Below are 24,203 nucleotides of genomic sequence, written 5' to 3' on the forward strand. Positions count from 1 at the left end.
TAAATAATTTATGTCTCGCGTGATAATAAGCTTCCTTTATTTGCGTTAGGTACATATACATAAAGATATTTATGAAACAACCACTTCACTTCTTGTTTCTTAGTTTTTTCACTCCGTAACTCTTTTTGTTAGCAATAAAAAAAAAAAAAAAAAACAGAACAAGCTGTAGCAGTGAGTATTATTCTCGTACAGACTCCATTATACCTATTGTGCTGCTACTCACAAAGATACAAGTTTTTAGTACATGACTGGCATCTTTATTTCAGAGAATTCTGGATATCAATCACGAAACGGTACTTGACATCCTTCTTCACCACTCTTTCAAGAGCTTCGTTTATCTTTTGAATTGGAATCACCTCTATGTTTGGATAAATCTTATGAGCTGCGCAGAAATCTAACATTTCCTGAGTTATTTTGGTACCTCCTGTTAAACTTCCGGCGAGCATTCTCATTCCTGTCCAAACAACATCTTTGGTTTCAGCATCTAAAAGACTGTAAAAGTCTAATAAAAATTGGAGATTCTATGACTTTTTAAAAAGAAAACATACCTAGGTTGAGATTTGCAGGACTGATTTTAATCTCACTTGGGAAACCAACCAGGACATAAGTTCCAGCAATCTTCAAGAGAGACATGTAAGGATCAAACGCGTGATCACCAGATGCTGTATCAATGATAAAGTCTAGAGATTTCTCTAGCGCCTGCAAGTAAATATCATAGTTAAGTTTTTGGTTCCACAAGAATTTTTTTTTTTAAATTCCCAGCAGATTGCGATAACGAGGAGATAACGAAATTGGTAGCTACCAGATGCTCTTTCTACCTTCATCTGGTCATGGTCAGAGGAGATAACGAAATTGGTAGCTCCCAGCAGATTCAAAGCTTCTTCCTTCTTGGAAATGCTGGTGCTAAAAACCGTCACATTAAGTCCAAAAGCCTTGCCAAACTTAACTGCCATGTGCCCAAGACCACCTAGCCCGATCACCCCAAGAGATTTACCAGGTTGATTCATATGGTGACGCATCATAGGCGCATAAACCGTGATTCCAGCACAGAGTAATGGTGCAGCTGATTCCAGGGGATAGTCTACAGGTATCTTGTAACAGTACCTATTTTATTCAATATATCAAACACAAGCAAACTAGTACTGAGAAATCATTTGCTCCCTAACTAACTCATAAGGCATTCATTCACAAGTTTCAAAAATATGAAATGGCAAGAAAAAAAAAAGCTGATCTTAACCTCTCATGAACAACAATGTGATTGGAGTAGCCTCCTTTAGTAACAGAGCCGTCATGATCAATACCATTGAAAGTAAAAACTTGCCCTTTAGCACAACTAACTTCTTGTCCATCGTTACAATATTCACACTCCCTGCAGGAGTTAACATAGGTTCCAACACCAACATGGTCTCCAACTTTGAACCCATGAACATTAGACCCAACCTTAGTCACTATCCCAGCAATCTCATGCCTTGCAAAAGAAAAAAAAAAAAAAACTAGATGAATATCAATTCAACTAAGTAAGATACAATAAATGATCTAAAAAAGTTTGGATTTTTTTAAGACATACCCAGGAACCAAAGGGTACTTAGAGTCTCCATGTTTGTTCCTAGTCCAGATAACATCAGCGTAACACACACCACAATGTGTGATTTTGAGTGAAACATCGTCATTTGCAACAGACCTGGATCATACACATTGTGTGTCAAATAAAATAAAAATATATATATATATATATATATATATATATATTTGCTTGAAATGAGTTGAAAAAGGGATCATCAGCAATTCATGAATCTCACCTGCGAGTGATTGTGTGAGGAGAAAGAAGACCAGATGGATCTCTTGCAGCCCAACACATACACTCGTTTTCCCCACTCTCTGAAGAACTCATTGTGTAATTTTCTCAATTTCTTTCTATTATTTGTACCTATAAAATCAAGAATCGTTTATAATCTTAAAATAAAGAAACAAAAAACTGCACAGACGAATTCAGTAGCGTTGAGAGAGTATGCATACCCAGGATCAGGAAAGAGGAGGAGGAGTGGCGTCTTCTTCTTTGCTGCCTTCCTAGAAAAGACAGACAGGTAAAGTGATTCGTGTTGATCTGTAAATTATACATCTGGTGTCATATAGGCTGTTGGTTTTGATTATATTGTGTCACTTACAACAAACAAAGAAGCCCATTATTATGCCTGCCCAACAAATACCCATTTTTCTATGTCCACGACTTGAATTTGATGATATTGGTTTTTACAATATTAATAATTCATTCAGAAATTCATGTGAGATTTTGTGATTTTTTTTTTTTCTCCTAAGCTGGGGTTAAGTGTTTAAAAGTGTGTGTTAAAATAAAAATAAGAAAGTAATTATTAATTAATATACGGGACATACAAAAAGAAGTAACAAAAGCTCTGAATCGGGTTTCTCAAACCACCGGTTCGGTTCCAGGTCCCAGATTGGGGACCCCCACTACTCTCTTTACATCTGACGGTCCATATTAAACGCATCTCTCGTTTCGACCAAACGCCACCGAATACGAATTAGAGCAAGCAAACGCCACCGAATCAGGAGAGAACCCAAAAAAAAAAACACGAAGCAGCCAAAGATCATCTCTAGCAAGCAGAGAGCAAGAACCATCCATGGCGGACCAAAATCGAAGACCTTTATCATCAGGTAAATGAACTATCAGATCTTATCATTGAGTTATGCGTTTCTTTAATTCAAAGTTATGTTTATCGTTTCCTTAGTTATTACAATCAAATTACGCGTCTATTGTTACATCGTTATGATGAGAAATTTCTCTGAAGAAACAGTAGCAAAACGCCGGTTGATAGGTCTACTTTTTGATTTCTTTGCTCTGTTTTGTCACTTACGGAATATGAATCTAAAACCCCTTTGATTATTATTGTTGGGGTTCCAACTCCAAGAGGAGAAGACTGTGAAGTCGCCTAATGTGTTAGAACGGGTCAAAGAAGAAATACAAGCAATGGGTCATCATGATGAAAAGTCCAGGAGTCACCATCGCAAAGAGACTCATGGAACAAGTGACGACATTGATCAGAACACACCAATTGATGATGTGAAAGCACCTGGTTTCTTTCAACGCGTCATAGAAGAGATCCAAGCCATCTTTAACGCCGTTACTCCCAAGCGTTCTTCAAAGAAGTGAGGGACAAAACTGAGTCAACTCAACATCGTATCGTAATGTCGTAACTCTAATGTTATAGTTTTTGAGTAGGAGTCTTTGTAACAAAAGCTCTGAATTATGTGTGGGGGAGTCTTTAAAAAGTTTAGTGAGTCTTGGAATTTATCAATAATGAAATTTACAATACTCTTGCAAATGTTCTAACCCAAAGGTTATTCCTGATTGTATATTTCCGGTTTTGGGTTAAACCGTGTTTCTTAATTGTTGTAACTTTGTTTAGATTAAGGTGGTGGTGAACCAAGTTTATAGACTCTCTCGGATATTGCTGGTGTAGATCTTGTCAAGATGTATACATTTACATTCCAAATATATCTGAACTCGTAAAAATCCTCCTGTGTCATTTTTATCATGTTTTGTTGATTTCTCGGTTTAATCAGAAAGTTTTGACTGATTCTTATGTTCGTGAGTGTTTTTTTTAGAACCTGATGTGATCATGAGACCATCCAAGACGATTCTTGAGTCTTGCTCACCACGAACGAAGTCAAAGGTCAATTCTTCCAGCCAAACTACTATTTGGGATACATTCTTACTTCATCTAGAACATATCTCGAGGTGGAATCAGTCCAATCAAAGTTCAGATGAAAAAGTTATTCATTTTACAACTCAGGTGAACTCATGGCTACGCGATTTGGACCTACGAGTATTCAAAGGAGGATTCCGACCAATTCAAAAGGATTCAAGGTATGAAACAAAATGTTCTGGAATCTTGATCCATTCCGTAACCACGGAGAACTGAAATCACATTAATATCAGTTTATATGTGAAAGATATGGATATTTCAAGTCAGTGGATTTATCTCAGTTCCAATTTCGCGTCTGAGCCAAATATCGTGTTACACAGAATAACTCAGCATCAATTTCGACACGACATCGGTTGGAGGATGTTAATGGATCTCTTATGTTTCCAACAAGCCCAAAAACACAAGATCTGGCCAACAAACCACAAAGTTACGCTTCATTTTCCAAAGGAGGTCAACCTAGTTCTTCACATGAAGAATTTTAGGTCCAGTTGGTTTAAGTGCTTCCAGAATTATGTTTGGCAACCAGGAGGTGTTTCTACCTAGCCCAGTGTGAAGAAATGGTACAACCCATGTTGTTTCTCATCAGCAAGTTGGACCAAAGAGTCAAAGAGAGAAAATATCAAAGAAACCCTTAATGGGTCAGTTCAAGAGCTTATGGCTAAAGAGAGCATGGGAGATACTATTGGGGATGATACATATCAAGTCCAGCCCACTTTGAGCCTAATTCAAGTTCAAGAAAGCTCAAAATAATCACTTTATTTTGTGGTCAAAGAGAGATGACGAAAATGGAGTTCAACTCACCTTGGGAAGGACACCTTGGGAAGACAAACTTCAAAGAGTTGAATCTTCATTCAACTATCTATCTTTATTGTGTTTTAGTTTCAAGAATAATACTTGGCTTTGTGACCAAGTTTTATATCTCTATATAAACTCATGTAATCTCATTTGAGAATAATCAACCAATTTTCCTTTTCATTTTAGAGTCTATCTCTTTGTTCTTTGTTTCTTGGTGTGTAATATCCAAGCAACAACCTCCTTTTGCTGGACTAGTGTGTCATATCTAGCAGTGATTGGAACTGGGAATATCAGCAGACTTCCACAACTGTTGTGCGACCTCTCAATCCATCAAATCTCCCTTGTTGCACCTTGCATCTTGGCGAATTTTTATCCTTTTTAGTCTGGCTGAGTGATTCTCGAATTTTGGGCGTATTAGAACCATGATTAAACAATTGAATTTAAGAGCAAAACAAATATCTACACAAAAGATTGTTTCTTGACACTATGTTGTTGGAGTCGGCAATATATCATTCAGCTTGTATTTTTTTTTTTTTTTTTAAACATTCGTTGTTTGTTGTAAAGAGGAGAAATAAAAGAAATAGTCTTAACGATTGGGGTAAATAGTACACCAAACGAAACAACTCTTTTGTTTTTATGAGAGTTGTCTTGTACTCTCAAGTCTCATGAATGTGTTGTGCCTAACTTTTTCCCCATGTTTTTGGAAATTGAACTACTCCAATAAGGAGATTACAATCGTCACCACTATATGCCATTTATGGGGTTTCATTCTTCTTTTGACACCTCCTAACTTTGATATTTTACAATCCTCTCTTAGTCACAAAGAATTGTGGGATACATATATTAGCTTCAAGATATATATATATATATATATATATTATATATACTAATATAAATCTGTTTTAGTTAACGATACTACAACTTTGGAGAATGGAGACTATCAAACTGTAAAAACAATAAGATTTGATTTTTCTACAGTTTCCATAACATGATTTACTCGATAACGTGTACGATATTAAAAATGTTAGCTTGATTTGTCGCATAAATACGGCGGGACCAACTATACGATTACTACTAGATTCTTTATGTCCTATTACTATTAGAAAATAAGAATGTACGTAATAGCATACGACACTTGTATTTGTATATCATCATCCGGTGGATATTAAAATTTTAAACGTTTATTAATAGGCAATATATTGGAATTCTGCGAGTTTTATAAAAATATAAACACTAGCAATCAAAATAAACTATTTTCTAATCAAATGTCTTCAACGGTTCATTACTCTTATCATTCTTGTATAAATGCATATATTTGTCGCAATGAAACCCGACAGGCCCATATGAAAAATAATAATTTCAAAAACGTATACAATAATACAACTAAATACTAGCAAGTATACTAGTAAATAAATCACATACTTACAACTTTAGAACTTACAATAATACTCCGAAATTGCATTTAATAAGAAAAATGAAATGAAAAATTTGGCGCAATTGATATTGATTGCTTTTCTCCAAGCCGTGTTGGGTTGCACGTTAAAAGGACCACCACGTTGATTAGTGTTTTAAATAGACCGGTTTAAATTCCGTTGTGGGACTCCTCTCTTTCTTAATGTCCTTAGCTAGCTATTACCTCCCTCCACGTTTCCATCCTCGGCCGTCCGATTGATTTGAGAATGATCGGAAATAATTCCGGTTGAAAAGTCATACAAATCAACGGATGCCATGAGCTGTTGGCTGAATTGATCAATAGCGAGGACTTTGACGACGACGTTACAACGGGCTAGTCCAACTCATGTGTGTGCCTTTTTTTCCACAAATACATAGAGTAAGTTTTGGTTTCAATATAATTTTGATGTGTACTAATTCGATCATTTTTCGTGGACGGTTTCTCTCAGATTTACTTAATAAAAATTTAAAACTTGAAAAGGATGACATTTATAGGATGGGACCTAGCAGTAACTAAGTGATGTATAGGGTCCATAAAAGTCAGTGTAAATAGTTAAAAAAAAGTGGTCAATATCGTGTGCAGAGGAAAAGAAAAAAAATAGAGTACAAAAATTCGGAAAAAGGTCTATTAGAATCATGGGCGTGGACCGTTCCCATGTGATTATCCTTCGAACTAAAGTAAACTTGAAAGCTTTTTTCTGAATGACAAGAAGTAAAACAATACCTTAATTATTCCACGTTGACGTTATTATGCAAATGAAAATCCTAACACACAACCAAAAAAACAAAATATGACCAAGTAAAAAAAAGCTATAACGTCGTAAATAACACCATCTTTTCATGTTTTACAATTCCTATAGTATAAAAATAAAAAATGAAAGAACACTAGGACTACATATTAAATTAGCATGCTAACGAGGAAATTATTCAGTCGAAAATTGATTTGGCTAGTGACAGTCTTTTTACTATTTACTCACACTCATTATGTCGACAAATATGCTTTATTGAAAGTCAACACCAAACAACATGTCATGACGTCTATCTATCTCCAAAAACTCTAATCCGATCCACCTGTATAAGTTATCCTATAATTATCTCTAATTGAAAAATTAATTATATAGACCTAGGGACCAAATATATATAATCAATAAAATATGAAACGTGTCGCTGCACAATTTCTGCCGAATAAAATATCTCTGGTTAGTTAGAAGAAAGAATGTAACATCTACGTTGTTATTTAATTCATGTAAGAAAATTAAATACTCTCTCACAGATTTGTGCGGTGAATTGGGGGGTCATGTGTGTCACTCGTGTTATTGATATTAGATAGAAGACAACCTTTCCCCCACTATACGAATTTATCACGTATCGATAGATGTATGATGTATCTGGAGATCTTACCCGATTATCGTGAGTCATTTATTCTCTTATCACCACTAACTGCATTATCTCCCCGTTCACGGAAGAAGTTTCCTTTCTATAATGTGCACATCTCATGTTCTTATGAGTCCAACCAAAACCAACCCAACTCTCTCTCAAGACTTGTTTCTAGAAACGCGTTACTTCCTCTATTGTTTACCTAATTAAGTATTTATATGTTCTTTTTCCCCTAATTTTGTTTAAATGTTTATAAGTAAACAACTATAATAGAATTTGTGAAGAAACTACAGCAGCATAAAAATCAATTTGAATCAAATCTAATCGTAACTCAAATATTGACCATCACCTTTTTTTGTTTATGATTGAAATTACTACACTTTAAAGATTTTTTTTAAATAATATACTTCTAGAAGTTTTTTTAATAATCTGATTTATTTTGATTTTTATATAATGATAATGATAAGAAATCCTGATTTAAATTTATACTTACTATTATAGAATTGGAGTTGATTTAATTGAAGGTGGTAACGGGAAAAAGAAACGGTGAGGATTGGTTGAACGACTCCCCGCAAAAAATTGCATCGTCGGAGAAAGATGAAAAAGGTTGTGATGAGAACGTCACCACCATATGGCACCACACCATCTCTCTCCTTCTAAGTATTTTTTTTTTCTTTTTCTCTTTTGAGTATCTCTCCCTAATAAGTCTATGAATCAGAGGTACCTTTTCTTTTGGGCAAATGAGATCATAGACCTACGAATACGAGTTTTTTTCTTTTCTTTTCTTTTTTGTCGGGACAAAACAAGAACTTTTTTTTTTTTTTTTTTCTCCTCTTAAGAAAGTGATATGTAGAAAAAACGTCTTTCTAGTTGTAGACTTTTAGCAAATACTCCCAATATATTGTACACTTTGTTTACTTTTATTTTTACTATAATAGTCCTTATTTCAGAGAACATTTCACCAAAAGACATGCTATCTATTTTTGTAAATAGGAATTTAGTTTTTGAAATTCTTTTGTTTTTTTAAAATAACAGCTTATTCATATTTTTTGTTAGTTATATACAGGGAAACTATATGTTATATTTATGAGGGTAAATTAGACTTTAGTTATATTTTCCTTTTGAGTAAAAATGTAATGTAATACTATATAAAAACAACATTACTAGGAGAATAACATTTTTTAATTGGAAGGAATATAACTTATACTTAATACTATATTTGAAATTCTTTTCTTTTTAAAAATAACAGCTTATTCATATTTTCAGTTAGTTATATATGTTATATTTATGAGGGTAAATTAGACTTTAGTTTAGATTTTCCTTTTGAGTAAAAATGTGATACTATATAAAAAACAACATTATTATGAGAATAACATTTTTTAAATTGGAAGGAAAATAATTTATACTAAATACATTTTAAAATATTCAAGATATTCTAGAAAGTAGAGACACTCTTTTTGTAGTTGAGGAAAATAACAAATTTTTGAACAGTCAGTCACGCCTTCTATATATATATATAAAATCTTTTTTTTTGTTTAAAATTAAATCAAGAAGATGATAATTATTATATAAAATCTGAAATCAATCTCTAAAACGCGGTTTAATTAAAAAAAATTAAATTTTTTATTCCAAGCAATAATAATTACAGCTGGCTCATAAATAAAAATACCATAATTATAATAAATTCTCAAGATTTTATTCTTGATTGTTTTTCTTTACTTGCATAGGCTCTAATCTCTATCTATCACAAAGTTAAAAACTCTCTTTTTTGGTAATGGCATACGTATATTTGATAATAACGTATCTACCAATTAGACTATTTTATACAATTACTTGAATATAATTATGTTACATTAATTAGATTATAGTTGAAGAGAGAGAAGACGTAGAAGAAGAGGGAAGAAAGAAGCAGACCCCGAAAGTGCCTGCACTGGTTTCAGATTTGCAGTCCTTTGAATATCATAACCCCAAAAAAAAAAGTGTGAAAATTTTGAACATACAGTATAAACAAATCTCTAAAACCCTTTTCTCAATTTTTTTTTTTTTTTTTTTTGGGTTTCTCCTGAGAAAACAAAGAGAAGAAAAAGACAGCAGAGAGAGAGAGAGAAAGAAAGCTGCATTTTTTCTTTTTCTTTTTGGGTGTTCTTGGCGTTCTTTGATCTAAAGTTCTAGACCATTGCCGACAAATTGAAGGAGAATCATATTCAGCTGCTGTAGTAGGGGAATGGGTTTAATGTTAAGTTTGTCATGTGGTGTGAGATTCCTGGTTTGTCTCCTTATTCTCTACTTGTCCGACAAATCTTCCTCTTTTTACCTGTCTGATAAATTTTTCGTTCTGAGGGTTTTCTCATTGTGCTTGGCTTCTTCTCCGGTTCTGGGATCTTGTCTCAGCTTTTTTTTTTTTTTTTTTTTTTTTACAGCTGTCAAAATTGTGTTCTTCATCACCTCCTTCTTAACCCTTATCTAATCTGAATTTAAGAATCAATCTGAGACTTCAAATAGTCTTCGTTTTATTTTTTTGTTTCTTGTGATTAAGAAGGCAATTGTGCTTGGAAATCATTTGTGTTTGGTAAATTTTTTTCTCCTCTCTGGGTTTCTTAATTCATCATCTTTGATAGATTTGCAATTTTATAAATTTTTTTCATCGATTCTGAATAGATTTGAGTCTGTTGACCAATTTTGAGTAATGTTTTGTTTTTTTTCAAAAAAAAAATTCATTTTGAGTATGTGAAGAGCTTCCTACTTTTCCGTTTATAGTCTTCTTCTTGAGTTTTGCGTGTTTGGGTTGTTTCAGTCTTCTTCTTCTCTGCCTTTTTTTTTTTTTTTTTTTTTTTTTAATTACGCCTCGGAAAATATCAAAACTTTATAATAATTTTAATAATGGGTTTGGTTCATCTTTCTACAGGGTTGATTCACTAGGACTATGACACCTGAAGCATTAATCTGATTCTTGAGGGACTAGAGTGCTGGTTCTTGTTGTTGAAAGGATCATATTTGGATTCTTGTTCTCTTGAGTATTAAAAAAAAAAAAGTCTTGAGGGAATGGCTCGAGGTAGAATAAGATCGAAGCTGGGACTAAGCCATCTTTATACATTTGGATGTCTTAGGCCTAGTACGCTTGAAGGTCAAGACTCTCAACCAATCCAAGGTCCAGGATTTAGCAGGACTGTGTTCTGTAACCAGCCTCATATGCACAAGAAGAAGCCTTTGAGATATCGTTCTAATTATGTCTCTACCACGAGGTACAATCTCATCACTTTCTTCCCCAAGTCCTTGTACGAGCAGTTCCACCGTGCTGCAAATCTCTACTTCTTGGTAGCTGCGATTCTCTCCGTGTTTCCTCTCTCCCCGTTCAACAAATGGAGCATGATTGCTCCTTTGGTCTTTGTTGTTGGGCTTAGTATGTTAAAAGAGGCTCTAGAAGATTGGCGTAGGTTTATGCAAGATGTGAAGATTAATGCCCGGAAAACTTGTGTTCATAAAAGTGACGGTGTGTTTCGTCAGAGGAAGTGGAAGAAGGTTAGCGTTGGGGATATTGTGAAAGTGGAGAAGGACGAGTTCTTCCCTGCTGATTTGCTTCTTTTGTCGTCAAGTTACGATGATGGGATTTGCTACGTTGAGACTATGAACTTAGATGGGGAAACAAACTTGAAAGTGAAGAGATCCTTGGACTTGTCAGTGCCACTAGATGATGATGAGTCTTTCAAGAACTTCATGGCGACGGTAAGATGTGAAGATCCAAACCCGAATCTCTATACCTTTGTTGGCAATCTAGAGTATGAGCGGCAAACATTTCCTCTGGATCCAAGTCAAATTCTCTTAAGAGACTCAAAGCTAAGGAATACAACCTACGTTTATGGAGTTGTGGTCTTTACTGGTTTTGATACCAAAGTTATGCAGAATTCAACAAAATCGCCTTCCAAGAGAAGCAGAATCGAAAGAACAATGGACTACATCATCTACACACTTCTTGTCCTACTTATTTTAATCTCTTGCATCAGCTCATCAGGATTTGCTTGGGAGACAGAGTTTCACATGCCAAAAATGTGGTACTTACGACCTGCTGAACCTATAGATTTTACAAATCCGACCAATCCAATCTACGCTGGGGTTGTCCATCTGATCACTGCTCTATTGCTTTACGGCTACTTGATTCCAATCTCTCTTTATGTTTCCATCGAGGTTGTCAAAGTCTGGCAAGCAAGTTTCATCAACCAAGATTTACACATGTATGATGATGAGAGTGGAGTCCCTGCACAAGCGCGCACATCGAATCTAAACGAAGAGCTTGGTCAGGTTCATACTATCCTCTCCGACAAAACAGGAACTTTGACATGTAATCAGATGGATTTCTTGAAATGCTCCATTGCTGGCACTTCTTATGGTGTGCGTTCCAGCGAAGTAGAACTTGCTGCTGCAAAGCAGATGGCTGTAGATCTTGAAGAGCACGGAGAGATATCGAGTACTCCTCAGTCTCAGACTAAAGTGTATGGTACATGGGACAGTAGCCGTACACAAGAAATCGAGGTGGAAGGTTGCACAAATGAGGGAGGGGACAATAACTATAATAATCGTAGAGCTCCTATAAAGGGATTTGGTTTTGAGGATATCAGACTTATGAATGGTAATTGGTTGAGGGAATCACAACCAAACGACATTTTGCAGTTCTTCCGCATATTAGCTATTTGTCACACAGCTATTCCCGAGCTGAACGAGGAAACTGGTAAGTACACCTACGAAGCAGAGTCACCTGATGAGGCTTCTTTTCTTGCTGCTGCTAGAGAGTTTGGTTTTGAGTTCTTCAAGAGAACCCAGTCAAGCGTTATTATCCGTGAGAGGTTCTCTGGTTCAGGGCAAATAATCGAAAGGTGAGAATAGTGAAGATGTTTTATGTCTAACCCTCTAAGTATCAGTTTAGCTCTTATTTTTTTTTATGTGGGCGTCCTGACTAAGTACAAGAAACATTGCAGGGAGTATAAAGTTCTGAATTTGTTGGAATTTACGAGCAAAAGAAAGCGAATGACAGTAATTGTACGCGATGAGGAAGGGCAAATCCTTCTACTATGCAAAGGAGCTGACAGGTTAGCAAGCATCTAACAAGCAATTTGTCACATTGATTATATCAAGAAGGTTATATACAGTCAAACTTTACTGGTATAAACTAGTTTTTCCTTAACTTTACAGCATCATCTTTGAGCGGTTGGCAAAGAATGGGAAGACATACTTGGGACCTACCACAAGGCATTTGACTGAATATGGAGAAGCCGGGCTCCGTACACTCGCACTTGCTTACAGAAAGCTTGATGAGGATGAATATGCAGCTTGGAACTCTGAGTTTCTTAAGGCCAAAACTTCAATAGGATCTGATAGAGAGGAGCTGCTTGAGACGGGAGCGGATATGATTGAAAAAGAACTTATCCTTATTGGTGCTACTGCTGTGGAGGACAAACTCCAGAAAGGGGTATGTATACATTGCAATGCAAAGACACTAGCGCCATATTTTTATCTTGCTTATGTAAATTGAGTTCCTATTTTGTTGATATGAAACAGGTGCCCCAATGCATAGATAAACTTGCTCAAGCTGGGCTCAAGTTATGGGTATTAACTGGGGACAAAATGGAAACAGCAATCAATATTGGGTTAGAATCTCTGATTTACTTCGAGTAAAAACTAGAAAATGGAGCTGTAACCTGCTTTTATCTAGTGACTTTTATGAACAAATTACTTCTTTTGAACTGCAGATTCGCATGTAGTTTACTTCGACAAGGCATGAGACAAATCTGCATAACATCGATGACTTCAGAAGGAGGATCCCAAGATTCAAAAAGGGTATGTCTAAAGAAGTTGTATCATGCATATGTCTAAAGCATTAACTGAAAGTTCCTTCAGCTACAATTTCGAAACTCACATTTATGTATCTGTTGATGTGTCAGGTTGTGAAAGAGAACATTTTGAATCAACTCACTAAAGCTGTACAATTGGTGAAGCTAGAGAAGGATCCGCACGCTGCATTTGCTTTGATCATTGACGGGAAAACTCTAACGTATGCATTAGAGGATGATATGAAGTATCAATTCTTGGCTTTGGCAGTGGATTGTGCATCAGTCATTTGCTGTCGTGTGTCTCCCAAGCAGAAAGCTTTGGTATATATATATATCTTCTTTCCCTATTCATTTCATAGCATTCCTCCGACTAAGCAACTCCTGAACTTCATTCAAAAACAGAAGGCTTTCCCTATTCATTTCATAGCATTCCTAACTTATATCTTTTTTGCTTTTTCCCAAATACAAGGTTGTTAGGTTGGTTAAAGAGGGAACTGGAAAAACCACATTGGCAATAGGTGATGGTGCAAATGATGTTGGGATGATTCAAGAAGCTGACATTGGTGTCGGAATTAGTGGGGTTGAAGGAATGCAGGTTCAGTTTTTCCCTCAGCACCATGCATTTTGAAGCCATGTTTTCTGTTTCTTGACTAATCGAAAGTGCATAGAATATCAATCCATGTTGACATTTTGGCTGATCCTTCTTACTTTTGCAGGCTGTTATGGCTAGTGACTTTTCGATTGCCCAGTTCCGGTTTTTGGAACGATTACTCGTCGTCCATGGACACTGGTGCTACAAAAGAATAGCTCAAATGGTAATAAATAGTTCTTGTGGCCAGTTTGATTACTCTTACCTGTACTTTGTTTCTAACATTATGTTATTCTACATACAGATCTGCTATTTCTTCTACAAAAACATAGCATTTGGTCTCACTCTCTTCTACTTCGAGGCTTTCACCGGATTTTCCGGGCAATCAGTGTACAATGACTACTACTTGTTGCTCTTCAATGTTGTTCTTACCTCATTGCCAGTGATTGCCCTTGGTGTCTTTGAACAGGATGTTTCCTCCGAGATCTGCTTACAGGTACTTTAGAAATCTTCTTTAAAGAACTATTACTTGAAAAGCTATTTCGAATCGCTGCTGATCAACAACAAAATCTGTGTTTTTTCCGTCTTGTGCTTGTGTAGTTCCCAGCTTTATACCAACAAGGCACTAAGAACCTCTTCTTCGATTGGTCAAGAATACTTGGATGGATGTGCAATGGTGTCTATGCATCTCTTGTCATATTCTTCCTCAACATCGGAATTATATACTCTCAAGCTTTCAGAGACGGTGGACAAACAGCAGACATGGATGCTGTTGGCACAACCATGTTCACTTGCATAATATGGGCAGCAAATGTTCAAATCGCATTAACAATGTCCCATTTCACTTGGATCCAACACGTTTTGATATGGGGAAGCATCGGTATGTGGTATCTCTTTGTGGCGATATACAGTATGACGCCTCCGAGTCTGTCTGGAAACATTTACAGGATTCTTGATGAGGTTCTTGCTCCTGCACCAATCTACTGGATGGCTACATTGTTGGTCACAGTGGCAGCAGTTCTTCCTTACGTTGCTCACATTTCTTTCCAGAGATTCTTGAATCCGCTAGATCATCATATCATACAAGAGATCAAATACTACGGAAGAGATATCGAAGATGCCAGATTGTGGACCAGAGAGCGTACAAAAGCAAGAGAGAAGACAAAGATCGGGTTCACAGCTAGAGTGGATGCGAAAATCAGGCATCTACGGTCGAAACTGAACAAGAAGCAGTCAAATCTCTCTCATTTTTCAGCTCAAGATGCAATGTCACCTAGGTCATTGTAGCCTGTATAGTGCTCGGCAGGTCCGGTTCTCTGATAAGTTACGAGTTTGGAGACAGGTCTTGAAGCTAATTTTTTTTGTTGTTGTTGTTGAGAGTTATTATAATAGAGTGAGAGATCATGTAAAGAGTAGCTCTGATTTTTTTTTTTTTTTTTTTTTTTTTTTTTTTTTTTTTCTACTTTCGAATTTTATTTCTTTTGTACACTTATACTTAGGTTTTGTGTATACCACTTCACTTAGGACAGAACGCAAAAAAAAAAAAAAAAAAAAAAAAAACAGAACTGTTTGTGCCTCTCTAATCATTTAGTCAGTCATTTATATAACTGTTTATACAAAATATGTTGGTGAATCTCTTTTTATTTGAACACAGTCATATTAACATGGCTTTAAATACCTAAATTTTTGTTTGTTTGTTACATTTCCACAAAGAAGGACTAAAAAAATGGTTGCTTTAGTAGAAATAAAATTAGTTTTCGTATCAACCAATTGGCTGTTAGGTAATGAAATCCCCAACTTATATTAGCTTGTCTGTTACTTTTCTAGTGTGGGGCCGGGGACTTTAGAGTTTGAATGAAGTGGTTAAGCGAATAAATAAAAATTTAATTAATAATTATGGGCCGGATATTACCCAATATGGTTTGAGTTGAGCCCAACTACTCCGCAATTATTATTTGTTTGGCAAGGGAGAATAATAATTAGCGTATTTTGGGATATTTTCGCCGCGTGGATTGATAGATATGTCGACGCTCTTTCGCCGGAAGTCAATCGGAATCCACCGCTGCTTCTTCCTTCTACCCCTTTGATTTTTGGTTGGGCTGTAGTAATCTCATACTCCTCAAATCCTCTGCTCCAATCTCGTTTTTTTTTTTTTTCTTCTGTCTGGATTCTGGCGGCGGCTTAGTAAATCGGAATTTGTGTGTGTAGTTTAGAAGTAGTTGTAGGTTTTTTAATAAGCTTTCTGATTTGATGGAGCCTCGAGTCGGAAACAAGTTTCGGCTCGGAAAGAAGATCGGCGGCGGATCATTCGGAGAGATCTATCTTGGTATGCCTTTTGATTCGTATTCATCTCTCGTTTTCTGGTTTCCATGACTACATATATAATAACTGTTTTTAACTTGGATTTGAATAGGTACCAATATCCAGACGAATGAAGAAGTGGCTATTAAACTTGTAAGTACTTTTGTTCACAAAAGTTATACCAATTTGTTTCACTGTTTAATTGAAGTACACAGAGAACCTAGTTTGGTAATGTGAATGCCTTATTATTGTTACGATTTGGTACATATGATATTTCTTCATTAAATAAAGATTAAAATTTTCTCGGACAGTGGAGAGCAAAAAAAAAAAAGCTGTGATTGTGGTGGCATATGTGTTGTTTTACAAAGTCTTCTTCTATTGCTTGGTCTTTCTTAGCTTGTTGTAGCTTCTCCTTTTACATGTTAGAATCTATTTGATTTCTTGGTTTACACGAAATAGGAATGGAAGATCTTTATATTTGGCTATACAAAGCTAGAACTAGTTACTGCATTTTGCATTCTCGTCATGCAATTGTGTTTTTAGCGATTTTGCTGACTTCTTCCTTTAGCTTCATCTTGATTTCAACCTGACTTTTCGTAAGAACAGAGAGCTATTATTGATTCTTGAGAATTAATGCTGAATCAATTCTTAGAGTCCACGACAAAACTACCTGCAACTGGTGGCCCCCAACCTATTGAAAATTTTGTTGTGGCCTACAAAATTGAGAATTATGAGGCTGACAGCTATACATATTACTGTATTGAACATTTGCTGTTGCTTTTTCTGTTACCTGTTTGTACTGGTTCTGACTGTCAAGTATGCTAAATCAATTCCTCATGTTTTCATATTTCTTTCTTGTTCTGAAAATGTGACTGATTCATCTTAGTTTGGCTGCTGTGTTTGCTGTATATATGTTCTGACGGCATCTTTTTTCTCTTCTTTCAGGAAAGCGTGAAAACTAAGCATCCTCAGTTGCTGTATGAATCAAAATTGTATAAAGTATTACAAGGAGGAAGTAAGAAACTAGTTCTGTACTTGTTTTACATTTATAGTTTATAGTTTATAATTTCCTTTTTCTTATCCAAGAGGGGCTGCTTTGCTTTCCTTGATTTTAGCTGGCGTTCCAAACGTTAAATGGTATGGTGTTGAAGGGGACTATAATGTCCTCGTGATAGACTTATTGGGGCCTAGCCTTGAAGATCTATTCAATTTCTGTAGTAGGAAACTCTCACTAAAGACTGTACTAATGCTTGCAGATCAAATGGTAGGATCCCGTCTATAGCCTGAAATAGTTTCTCACGTTGAAAAATAAACATTTAGGATATTTTGTTCCTCTTGTCAGATCAATCGCATTGAGTTTGTCCATCAGAAGTCATTTCTACATCGGGACATCAAGCCTGACAACTTTCTGATGGGTCTTGGGAGGCGCGCAAATCAGGTAGCGGTTGAAAAGGATTTTTTTTTTGTAAGATTTGCTTATTCTCCACAATTATTTGCTCAACGATGTGTTGGCTGAATTCAGGTATATGTCATCGACTTTGGTCTGGCAAAGAAGTATAGAGATTCAAATCATCAACATATTCCTTACAGGTTTGCCATATCACTATGATTTTCCTTGTCTCTGTCATTTATGTCCTCCCATTATCGGACTTAACATACTGGACAATAAGAATAATGGGTTTGAGCCAGTGCTGTGTTGACTTTGCTTTTATCGTTTACTACCTTGTGTGACTTTTTTTCTAACTTCAGATTCTTCTATGTAACACATCACTGTAAAAGGGTGGACTCATCTTTATCCTTGATATAGAGAGTGTTATAGGGATAATTATTACTTACAATAGGCTTTGCATTGTGCTTATCTAAATAATTTCGCTGTCTCACGTCTTTTACCTGTTTGTTTGTACTTTACCCTTTAGTGAAAAGTGGACCTAAGTTTACTTGGCTTTGAGTATAATGATTGCTTCTCCTGTGATGTCATTGGTATAAGTGTTTATAGACGAAGCAAGGGCTTTAAAGGGTTTTCTTTCATTTGGAATAAGGTCTTTACTGGATTACTGTCGTTTTAATATTTGGATAGCCACTTACTCAGGAAATTTTGCTTATTTTCACAGTTTTACAACGCTGTATTAGTATATGGAAAAAAATTATTTTTATGTATGGCTATGAAGCATCAACATTTTCGATGATTGCAGTATGTGATGTATCTGCGTAGCAATTGTGATCCTAATATTCTGTGTGTCACAGGGAAAACAAAAACTTGACTGGAACTGCTAGATACGCTAGCATGAACACTCACCTTGGCATTGGTAATTCCAGTTCATCTAATTTCTAACTTTCTAATTATTTAAAGAACGTAACCCTTGATAGTTAATGGTCTATTTAATTGCAGAACAAAGTCGTAGAGATGATCTGGAGTCACTTGGATTTGTTCTCATGTACTTCTTAAAAGGAAGGTATGTACCTTTCTTGCCTTAGATGTTGGTTTGTTGCTATTGGTTCTTTACAGGGCGGCCTTTGGCTTACTTATCCAATTAAATGCAGTCTTCCTTGGCAAGGACTGAAAGCTGGCAATAAGAAGCAGAAGTATGAGAAAATCAGTGAAAAGAAAGTATCGACATCTATTGAGGTAAAAATGTTCTGATGCCTGTGTTGGTGACATTTATGATCTAGTACTGATTAAATATTATATTCTTCTTTTAGTCTCTATGCCGAGGTTATCCGTCTGAATTTGCATCCTATTTCCATTATTGCCGTTCTCTGAGATTCGACGACAAGCCAGACTATGCCTACCTGAAACGGCTTTTCCGCGACCTGTTTATTCGTGAAGGTTTGGTGCCCTAATCACTTATGTTAATTAAAGCATATATAACTTGAACCAGACAATTAACATGTTAATTTGAGTTTGCATCCTATGCTTATATCTTAGGCTTCCAGTTTGATTATGTATTTGATTGGACGATCTTGAAGTATCAGCAATCACAGATTTCTACTCCTCCCCGTCATCATGTAAGAATCGTTTTTCTTTCCCCAATGTCATCGTCCTACTTGAATTCTGCTGAATACATAGTTTTTTTCCAGGGTCCTGGAGTTGGGCCAAGCTCTGGCCTCCCCCCTGCCATTGCTAGTGCTGAGAGGCCATCAGGTAGTTCCATCTATTTCGAGTAGTTTCTTCCCTTATGTTAATTGGCATTTGGCTATGATACTCTGTTCCACAGGGACATGGTTTTCACCCATCTGATATGTTCTTTGGTTCCGCTGCAGGTGGCGACGAAGCTAGACCTTCTGGCTGGTCATCAGGAATCCCTAGACGAAGTCCTGGACCAATTTTTAACTCAGGAAGCTTGTCTAAACAAAAAGCACCAGTTTCAAGTGATCCTGCAATATCTAAAGATGTAGTGGTGAGTACATAAAATTGCCCCCATGTTACAGGTTTCCAATTCTTTAGCTCCTGTTTTGAAGAAATAAACATAAGGTCTGTAAGTCGATGAGACTCAGCAACGGGTTGTATACACAAGGATTGGCAGCTGAATTCTTGGATTCTTGTTCGTTTTATTAATGGTAGTAATGGAGCTGTTTTTGTTGTGACAGTTATCAAGCTCTAGTTTCCTCCGCGCAACTGGGTCATCAAGACGTGCTGCTGTATCCAGTAGTCGTGAGGCTGCAGTTCTGGGAACTGATTCTGAGCCATCAAACCCTCAAATCTTTGAAGCTGGATCAGGTTCCAACTCGAAGATCCCTGTTGGTCGAAGCTCCCCTATCGTCTCAGCTGAGATCAACAAGCTGTCATCACCTACAAGGGCAACTACTTCAGTCATGAAGAACTATGAAGCTAATCTTAAAGGGATCGAGAGTCTTCATTTTTAGTTGCTGGGGACGAGTGAAAGATCCTTAAAACCCCGGGACAAGTGTAAATTAAAAAGACAAAGAAAACTTCTGTTAGGCCCTCCCCATGTTTTACGTGCATTTGTGTTCACAACAGGGAGTGAGACTTTACTTGTGTCTGTAAGCACACACTTAAATAACAACAGATAAAGAAAGACTCCGAAGAAGTGATTCCAGGTAAAAGACGAAACTCAAAGAGGGAGAGATCAAAGAGTCAAAAGACTTGGACATTCTTAGTCCCCATTTGGTATTTTTACCGTCTATGTAGTTTTTATTATTGTTTGGTGCTGCAAAGTTTATATCTTTTGTGCGTCAAAGGGATTTAAAGTGGTAAAGTGTATTCCTGATGCTGCACGAGAAAACATACAAAAGAAGGGGTTTTTTTTTTTCTTATAATATATAATCTTTTCATGTTCCAGCATCTTGTGTGGTTAAATACATGGTCATTTTTGTTGGAAAAAATAGTGAAAGGAGGAGGTTATAAACTTATAATTGATGTACTGAAGCAATAATTGTACTGTTTTGCTTTGCCTTAAAAAGGACATGAGAGTTGAAGCTTCAGGTATGTCATATGTCAAGTTGAGTCCTGAGATGACATGAGAGCTGCAGGTTACGTCATTCTTGATGTCTACGAGTGAGAAGTATATCGTAAATGCAATTAAGGCCTATATTCGTATTGATCATAGCTTAATGATTCAGCTTGAATCTTTTGTTGATACAACAGTCATCATATGGTGAGCAAGAATGAAAACAGACACGATCAATGGGAAACAAGAGAAGAAGATTTGTGACTGGATCACCACAAACCATAGACAGCATTTGAACAAGTCTCTTTGAACCATTTGAAGCTCTTCTTCATAGATCCCTTCACTCTTCCTTCAACACCGTACACATTATAAGCAGCCACTCTCTTCTTCCTCTGAATCTCTGCCTCACACAGACCCTTTAACGCTTTCTTCTTCAACTTATTGCTTCTTTTCGAGTACTTACTGTTGGAATCGTCTCTCACCATTGTTGTTGGATTCTTGTATGTATTATAAGTTGATGTGCTGTAAGATCTCATCATCACTGGAGGCTGCTGGTTTGTTGGGCTAGGTGCTCCTGCTTCTGAATTTTCTCCATTACTGAAGCAGTGGTACTTAATGCTGCTGCTTCTGATCTCTTCTCTGCATGACTTGGATCTGAACATCTTTGACTTTGGAACAAACCTCAAGAAATTGGCTCTGCTTTTAGAAAGACAAAAAGGAGAGTTACTTTTGGCTTTTTTCTCCAACCTCTTTCTCTTCTGCTTTTTTTGTCTCTTGTGATCTTTGACATATTTATAGAATGGGGGGGGGGGGGGGGGGGATCAAGTATCTTTATTCATTATTTATCGAAGTTTTCTGCTATATTGGTTTAGATGAGATATGTTTGTATGTTTGTTACGTTAATTTAGTAAATAACATTATTACGAGATTAATTACTAAAGTACCTAGTACAGTTGTATGTTTATTTATCCTAAGAAAATATTGTAAGATCTCATGTACTTTGGATTTACACATGGCCGCTGCTTACTTCATAAATTCGAGGAAAGTTTTATGGGGCTCGTCACCATTTCGATATAATTACCTAATTCGTGTTACATCTACAGTAAACTTAAGGGAAGGAACCTAGAAACTTAACAAAAAGTCATATTATATAGTTTATGAAATGGAGAGTATCCTATCTTGCAAGTCACGTTAACAGAAGTTATAAATAAAGCCGAAATTTCTTGATTCCCAAAAAGCAAAATCATGTAATGAGTTCTGTTCTCATTTTTGCAAAAAGACTATAAATCTAAGTAGTAGTAGTAGTAGCCTGAAAACAAAGTATCAAAGCATTGAAAAGGTGCCAAAAAGGGGGTAAAAACAACACTTTCTCGGTAAAAAACAGAGAAAAATTTTACCCGGCCGCCGCAACAGAAAAGAAAAAAAAAACTTCAGAGAAGATCAGCAACATTGCTTGGCAACTCCTCAACGACCACATTGTAAAACTTCTGAATATCAGACAACATTCTCTCATCTTCAGTTGTCATGAAATTGATTGCCACTCCTTTTCTTCCAAACCTTCCACTTCTTCCAATACGGTGAAGGTAGTTCTCTGGTTGGGTTGGGAGGTCAAAGTTTATGACTAGAGAAACTTGCTGAACATCGATACCACGTGCAAGGAGGTCAGTGGTTATGAGGACACGGGAAGATCCAGAGCGGAATTCACGCATGATGATGTCTCTTGTGTTCTGGTCCATGTCTCCGTGTGTGGCTGAGACAGTATGGTCACGGCTTCTCATTTTATCGGTTAGCCAATCAACCTTACGCCTTGTGTTGACAAAGATGACACTTTGTGTGATGGCCAAAGTCTCATAGAGATCGCATAGTGTCTCGAGTTTCCACTCTTCCTTGTCTACATTGACATAAAACTGCTTGATACCTTCAAGAGTCAGCTCATCTCTCTTAACCAGAATCCTGACTGGTTTGTTCATGAACTTCCTTGTGATATCAAGGGCTTCAGGTGGCATTGTAGCTGAGAAAACACCAACCTGAACCTTGGAAGGAAGAAGCTGGAAGATGTCGTATATCTGACAGAGAATTCAAATCAAATTGTAAGAAAAAAAGGATCTGATTATATCAGAAAGAAAATGAAAATGTAAATGGGAGAATAAACTAAACCTGATCCTTGAAACCACGAGAGAGCATTTCATCAGCTTCATCGAGAACAAACATTTTGATTGCATCAGCACGGAGGGATTGTCTACGCAACAAGTCAAAGACACGACCAGGTGTTCCAACAACAACATGAACACCAGACTGAAGAACACGTTGATCCTCACGTACACTTGTTCCACCAACACAAGCCTGAGCCTTGACACCAAGGTAGTCACCAAGTGCCCTCATGACCTTTTCGATTTGCTGGGCGAGTTCTCGGGTAGGTGCCAAAACCAGAGCTTGGCACTGAACCAAACTGTAATCGAGCTGCTGCAAAACGCCAGAGCAGAAGGTAGCGGTTTTTCCAGTTCCAGATTGAGCTTGTTGGATCACATCAAGACCCTTGCAGAATGGGATAATTCCTCTCTGCTGAATAGCAGAAGGCTTCTCAAAACCTGGAATAAGGAGATAATTAGAAGAATAAATCACCACGAAAGAACAAACCAGCATTATGACAAACTCTATTACAGAAGCACAATGAGTTTGTTTAAGAGTGATATTAACAAAGCTTTGAAACAATCAAAAGGAAAACAAAACTTAATGTGTAGTCAAAGGAAACATCTAACTTACCGTAAGCATAAATACCCCTAAGAAGATCAGTCTTCAAGTCCATAGCATCAAAGCTATCGCAAACTTCGTCATAGTTAGTGTAGAATGTTTCCTCTCCTTCCTCGCCGAGTCTGCAAAGTATATAACACAGCTCAGTTCATGGTATCAATTTTGTTGTGAAAAGTGATTCAGATATTAGATATTATGACTTACATGGCATTCATCTTAGTATCAAACTGACGAGGATCGTATTGGGTTCCATCAGAGGCCATTCCTGCCATGACTGGTGAAGCATAACAAAGAATTGAAATCGACATTGTAAGAAACCAAGATTCACCCAAAAACATTCAACTTATATATAATCTCAGATCCCAGAACAAAGAACAGAATCTCAAATAAAGCATACAAAGTTTCAATTTTTGTTTTCTCTATGATGTAACAAAAATTTCATCTTTTCGTAAAGTCAACTGTATAATCCAACGGAATCAATGCAACAAATAACTGAATCAAGGTCGGACTAATAATAAAACAACCTACATCGTCCTTGTACCAAAAAAATCGTTCTTTTAACGAATCAGCATTGCACAGGAAGAAAGCAAACAAACACGAATCAAACAAACAACATCAAACCCTATAATGCTCCTATAAGCACAATGAGAATCCAAAAACAAATCATAAGAAAGGGGTTTCAAACAACAAACCTGCTGTTAGTTAAGCAATTGAAGAGAGAAAGATTGAAAAAAAAAGACAAGACCAAACTCCTCGGATCTGCGCCGTGGAGTTGAAAAAAGAAACAAACAAAAATCTGTTAAAGACTGCTCTTTTACAGTTCCACCGTTCTAATAACTTAATACGGTCGTGTCCTCCTTTCTTTAGGTTTACTTTTCAAAGTAGGAATAGGAAAACAACATAAATATGTTCTTCTTTCCCGATTTGCCCTTTAAAGCAGAAACTATTTTTTTTTTTAAGTTATTATTAGTCTAAATAAATG

The 24,203-nt window shown here is 36.4% G+C and overlaps 6 protein-coding genes and 1 long non-coding RNA gene across 8 annotated transcripts; 4 read left to right on the forward strand and 3 right to left on the reverse strand.

The window, feature by feature from the left end:
* Positions 1 to 20: 20 nt before the first annotated feature.
* Positions 21 to 2,154, reverse strand: LOC104751118 (putative cinnamyl alcohol dehydrogenase 1). The gene is made up of 7 exons (XM_010472997.3): positions 2,017 to 2,154; positions 1,800 to 1,927; positions 1,568 to 1,681; positions 1,238 to 1,468; positions 819 to 1,104; positions 549 to 699; positions 21 to 454 (listed from the first exon to the last, which is right to left on the reverse strand). The coding sequence occupies exons 2-7, from the start codon at positions 1,889 to 1,891 to the stop codon at positions 258 to 260; spliced, it is 1,071 nt and encodes a 356-aa protein (XP_010471299.1). The 5' UTR covers positions 1,892 to 1,927; positions 2,017 to 2,154; the 3' UTR covers positions 21 to 257.
* A 357-nt stretch (positions 2,155 to 2,511) lies between these two features.
* On the forward strand, positions 2,512 to 3,532 carry LOC109129628 (uncharacterized). Its single transcript, XM_019238123.2, has 2 exons — positions 2,512 to 2,673; positions 2,928 to 3,532. Exons 1-2 carry the CDS (start codon positions 2,640 to 2,642, stop codon positions 3,167 to 3,169), a joined length of 276 nt encoding a protein of 91 aa, XP_019093668.1. The 5' UTR covers positions 2,512 to 2,639; the 3' UTR covers positions 3,170 to 3,532.
* A 71-nt stretch (positions 3,533 to 3,603) lies between these two features.
* On the forward strand, positions 3,604 to 4,700 carry LOC147925814 (uncharacterized). Its single transcript, XR_015583618.1, has 3 exons — positions 3,604 to 3,692; positions 3,813 to 3,886; positions 4,046 to 4,700. It is a non-coding gene; the product is annotated as an uncharacterized LOC147925814 (long non-coding RNA).
* Positions 4,701 to 9,016: 4,316 nt separating this feature from the next.
* LOC104751119 (putative phospholipid-transporting ATPase 5) lies at positions 9,017 to 15,381 on the forward strand. Of its 2 annotated transcripts, none has more exons than XM_087490124.1 (11): positions 9,017 to 9,615; positions 10,255 to 12,217; positions 12,320 to 12,430; positions 12,534 to 12,810; positions 12,900 to 12,988; positions 13,091 to 13,178; positions 13,283 to 13,492; positions 13,641 to 13,766; positions 13,888 to 13,986; positions 14,065 to 14,256; positions 14,361 to 15,381. In XM_087490124.1, exons 2-11 carry the CDS (start codon positions 10,392 to 10,394, stop codon positions 15,045 to 15,047), a joined length of 3,705 nt encoding a protein of 1,234 aa, XP_087346250.1. In that variant the 5' UTR covers positions 9,017 to 9,615; positions 10,255 to 10,391; the 3' UTR covers positions 15,048 to 15,381. The 2 variants fall into 2 exon arrangements, with proteins under 2 accessions (XP_087346250.1, XP_087346251.1); XM_087490125.1 differs by having other exon boundaries at positions 9,331 to 9,918.
* LOC104753803 (casein kinase 1-like protein 2) lies at positions 15,347 to 20,361 on the forward strand. The gene is made up of 14 exons (XM_087490126.1): positions 15,347 to 16,086; positions 16,174 to 16,214; positions 17,007 to 17,076; positions 17,177 to 17,325; positions 17,404 to 17,499; positions 17,584 to 17,651; positions 18,306 to 18,367; positions 18,451 to 18,514; positions 18,603 to 18,687; positions 18,762 to 18,888; positions 18,988 to 19,067; positions 19,140 to 19,203; positions 19,323 to 19,459; positions 19,650 to 20,361. Exons 1-14 carry the CDS (start codon positions 16,011 to 16,013, stop codon positions 19,923 to 19,925), a joined length of 1,395 nt encoding a protein of 464 aa, XP_087346252.1. The 5' UTR covers positions 15,347 to 16,010; the 3' UTR covers positions 19,926 to 20,361.
* A 235-nt stretch (positions 20,362 to 20,596) lies between these two features.
* Positions 20,597 to 21,240, reverse strand: LOC104751120 (uncharacterized). Its single transcript, XM_010473001.3, has one exon. It carries the CDS (start codon positions 21,130 to 21,132, stop codon positions 20,740 to 20,742), a length of 393 nt encoding a protein of 130 aa, XP_010471303.1. The 5' UTR covers positions 21,133 to 21,240; the 3' UTR covers positions 20,597 to 20,739.
* A 434-nt stretch (positions 21,241 to 21,674) lies between these two features.
* On the reverse strand, positions 21,675 to 24,193 carry LOC104751121 (eukaryotic initiation factor 4A-3). Its single transcript, XM_010473002.3, has 5 exons — positions 23,914 to 24,193; positions 23,426 to 23,495; positions 23,234 to 23,343; positions 22,628 to 23,058; positions 21,675 to 22,536 (listed from the first exon to the last, which is right to left on the reverse strand). The coding sequence occupies exons 2-5, from the start codon at positions 23,491 to 23,493 to the stop codon at positions 21,901 to 21,903; spliced, it is 1,245 nt and encodes a 414-aa protein (XP_010471304.2). The 5' UTR covers positions 23,494 to 23,495; positions 23,914 to 24,193; the 3' UTR covers positions 21,675 to 21,900.
* Between the last annotated feature and the right edge of the window lie 10 nt (positions 24,194 to 24,203).

Source organism: Camelina sativa, chromosome 16 (genome assembly GCF_030686135.1).
Source record: "Camelina sativa cultivar CO46 ecotype springtype chromosome 16, ASM3068613v1".
NCBI classification, from domain to species: Eukaryota; Viridiplantae; Streptophyta; class Magnoliopsida; order Brassicales; family Brassicaceae; genus Camelina; species Camelina sativa.

What these genes read in the sequence shown, in the direction of transcription:
- LOC104751119 (XM_087490124.1), top strand. Translation starts at nt 10,392, where the DNA reads ATGGCTCGAGGTAGAATAAGATCGAAGCTGGGACTAAGCCATCTTTAT. An exon ending in CTATGCAAAGGAGCTGACAG is followed by an intron (nt 12,431 to 12,533) that starts GTTAGCAAGCAT and finishes TTAACTTTACAG; the next exon opens with CATCATCTTTGAGCGGTTGG. An exon ending in GAAACAGCAATCAATATTGG is followed by an intron (nt 12,989 to 13,090) that starts GTTAGAATCTCT and finishes TTTGAACTGCAG; the next exon opens with ATTCGCATGTAGTTTACTTC.
- LOC104751121 (XM_010473002.3), bottom strand. Translation starts at nt 23,493, where the DNA reads ATGGCAGGAATGGCCTCTGATGGAACCCAATACGATCCTCGTCAGTTT. An exon ending in GATACTAAGATGAATGCCAT is followed by an intron (nt 23,344 to 23,425) that starts GTAAGTCATAAT and finishes TATACTTTGCAG; the next exon opens with ACTCGGCGAGGAAGGAGAGG. An exon ending in TAGGGGTATTTATGCTTACG is followed by an intron (nt 23,059 to 23,233) that starts GTAAGTTAGATG and finishes TCCTTATTCCAG; the next exon opens with GTTTTGAGAAGCCTTCTGCT.
- LOC109129628 (XM_019238123.2), top strand. Translation starts at nt 2,640, where the DNA reads ATGGCGGACCAAAATCGAAGACCTTTATCATCAG. An exon ending in TCGAAGACCTTTATCATCAG is followed by an intron (nt 2,674 to 2,927) that starts GTAAATGAACTA and finishes TCCAACTCCAAG; the next exon opens with AGGAGAAGACTGTGAAGTCG.
- LOC104751118 (XM_010472997.3), bottom strand. Translation starts at nt 1,891, where the DNA reads ATGAGTTCTTCAGAGAGTGGGGAAAACGAGTGTATGTGTTGGGCTGCA. An exon ending in CCTCACACAATCACTCGCAG is followed by an intron (nt 1,682 to 1,799) that starts GTGAGATTCATG and finishes TGTATGATCCAG; the next exon opens with GTCTGTTGCAAATGACGATG. An exon ending in AAGTACCCTTTGGTTCCTGG is followed by an intron (nt 1,469 to 1,567) that starts GTATGTCTTAAA and finishes TTCTTTTGCAAG; the next exon opens with GCATGAGATTGCTGGGATAG.
- LOC104753803 (XM_087490126.1), top strand. Translation starts at nt 16,011, where the DNA reads ATGGAGCCTCGAGTCGGAAACAAGTTTCGGCTCGGAAAGAAGATCGGC. An exon ending in AAGTATCGACATCTATTGAG is followed by an intron (nt 18,688 to 18,761) that starts GTAAAAATGTTC and finishes TTCTTCTTTTAG; the next exon opens with TCTCTATGCCGAGGTTATCC. An exon ending in CAATATCTAAAGATGTAGTG is followed by an intron (nt 19,460 to 19,649) that starts GTGAGTACATAA and finishes TTGTTGTGACAG; the next exon opens with TTATCAAGCTCTAGTTTCCT.
- LOC104751120 (XM_010473001.3), bottom strand. Translation starts at nt 21,132, where the DNA reads ATGTTCAGATCCAAGTCATGCAGAGAAGAGATCAGAAGCAGCAGCATT.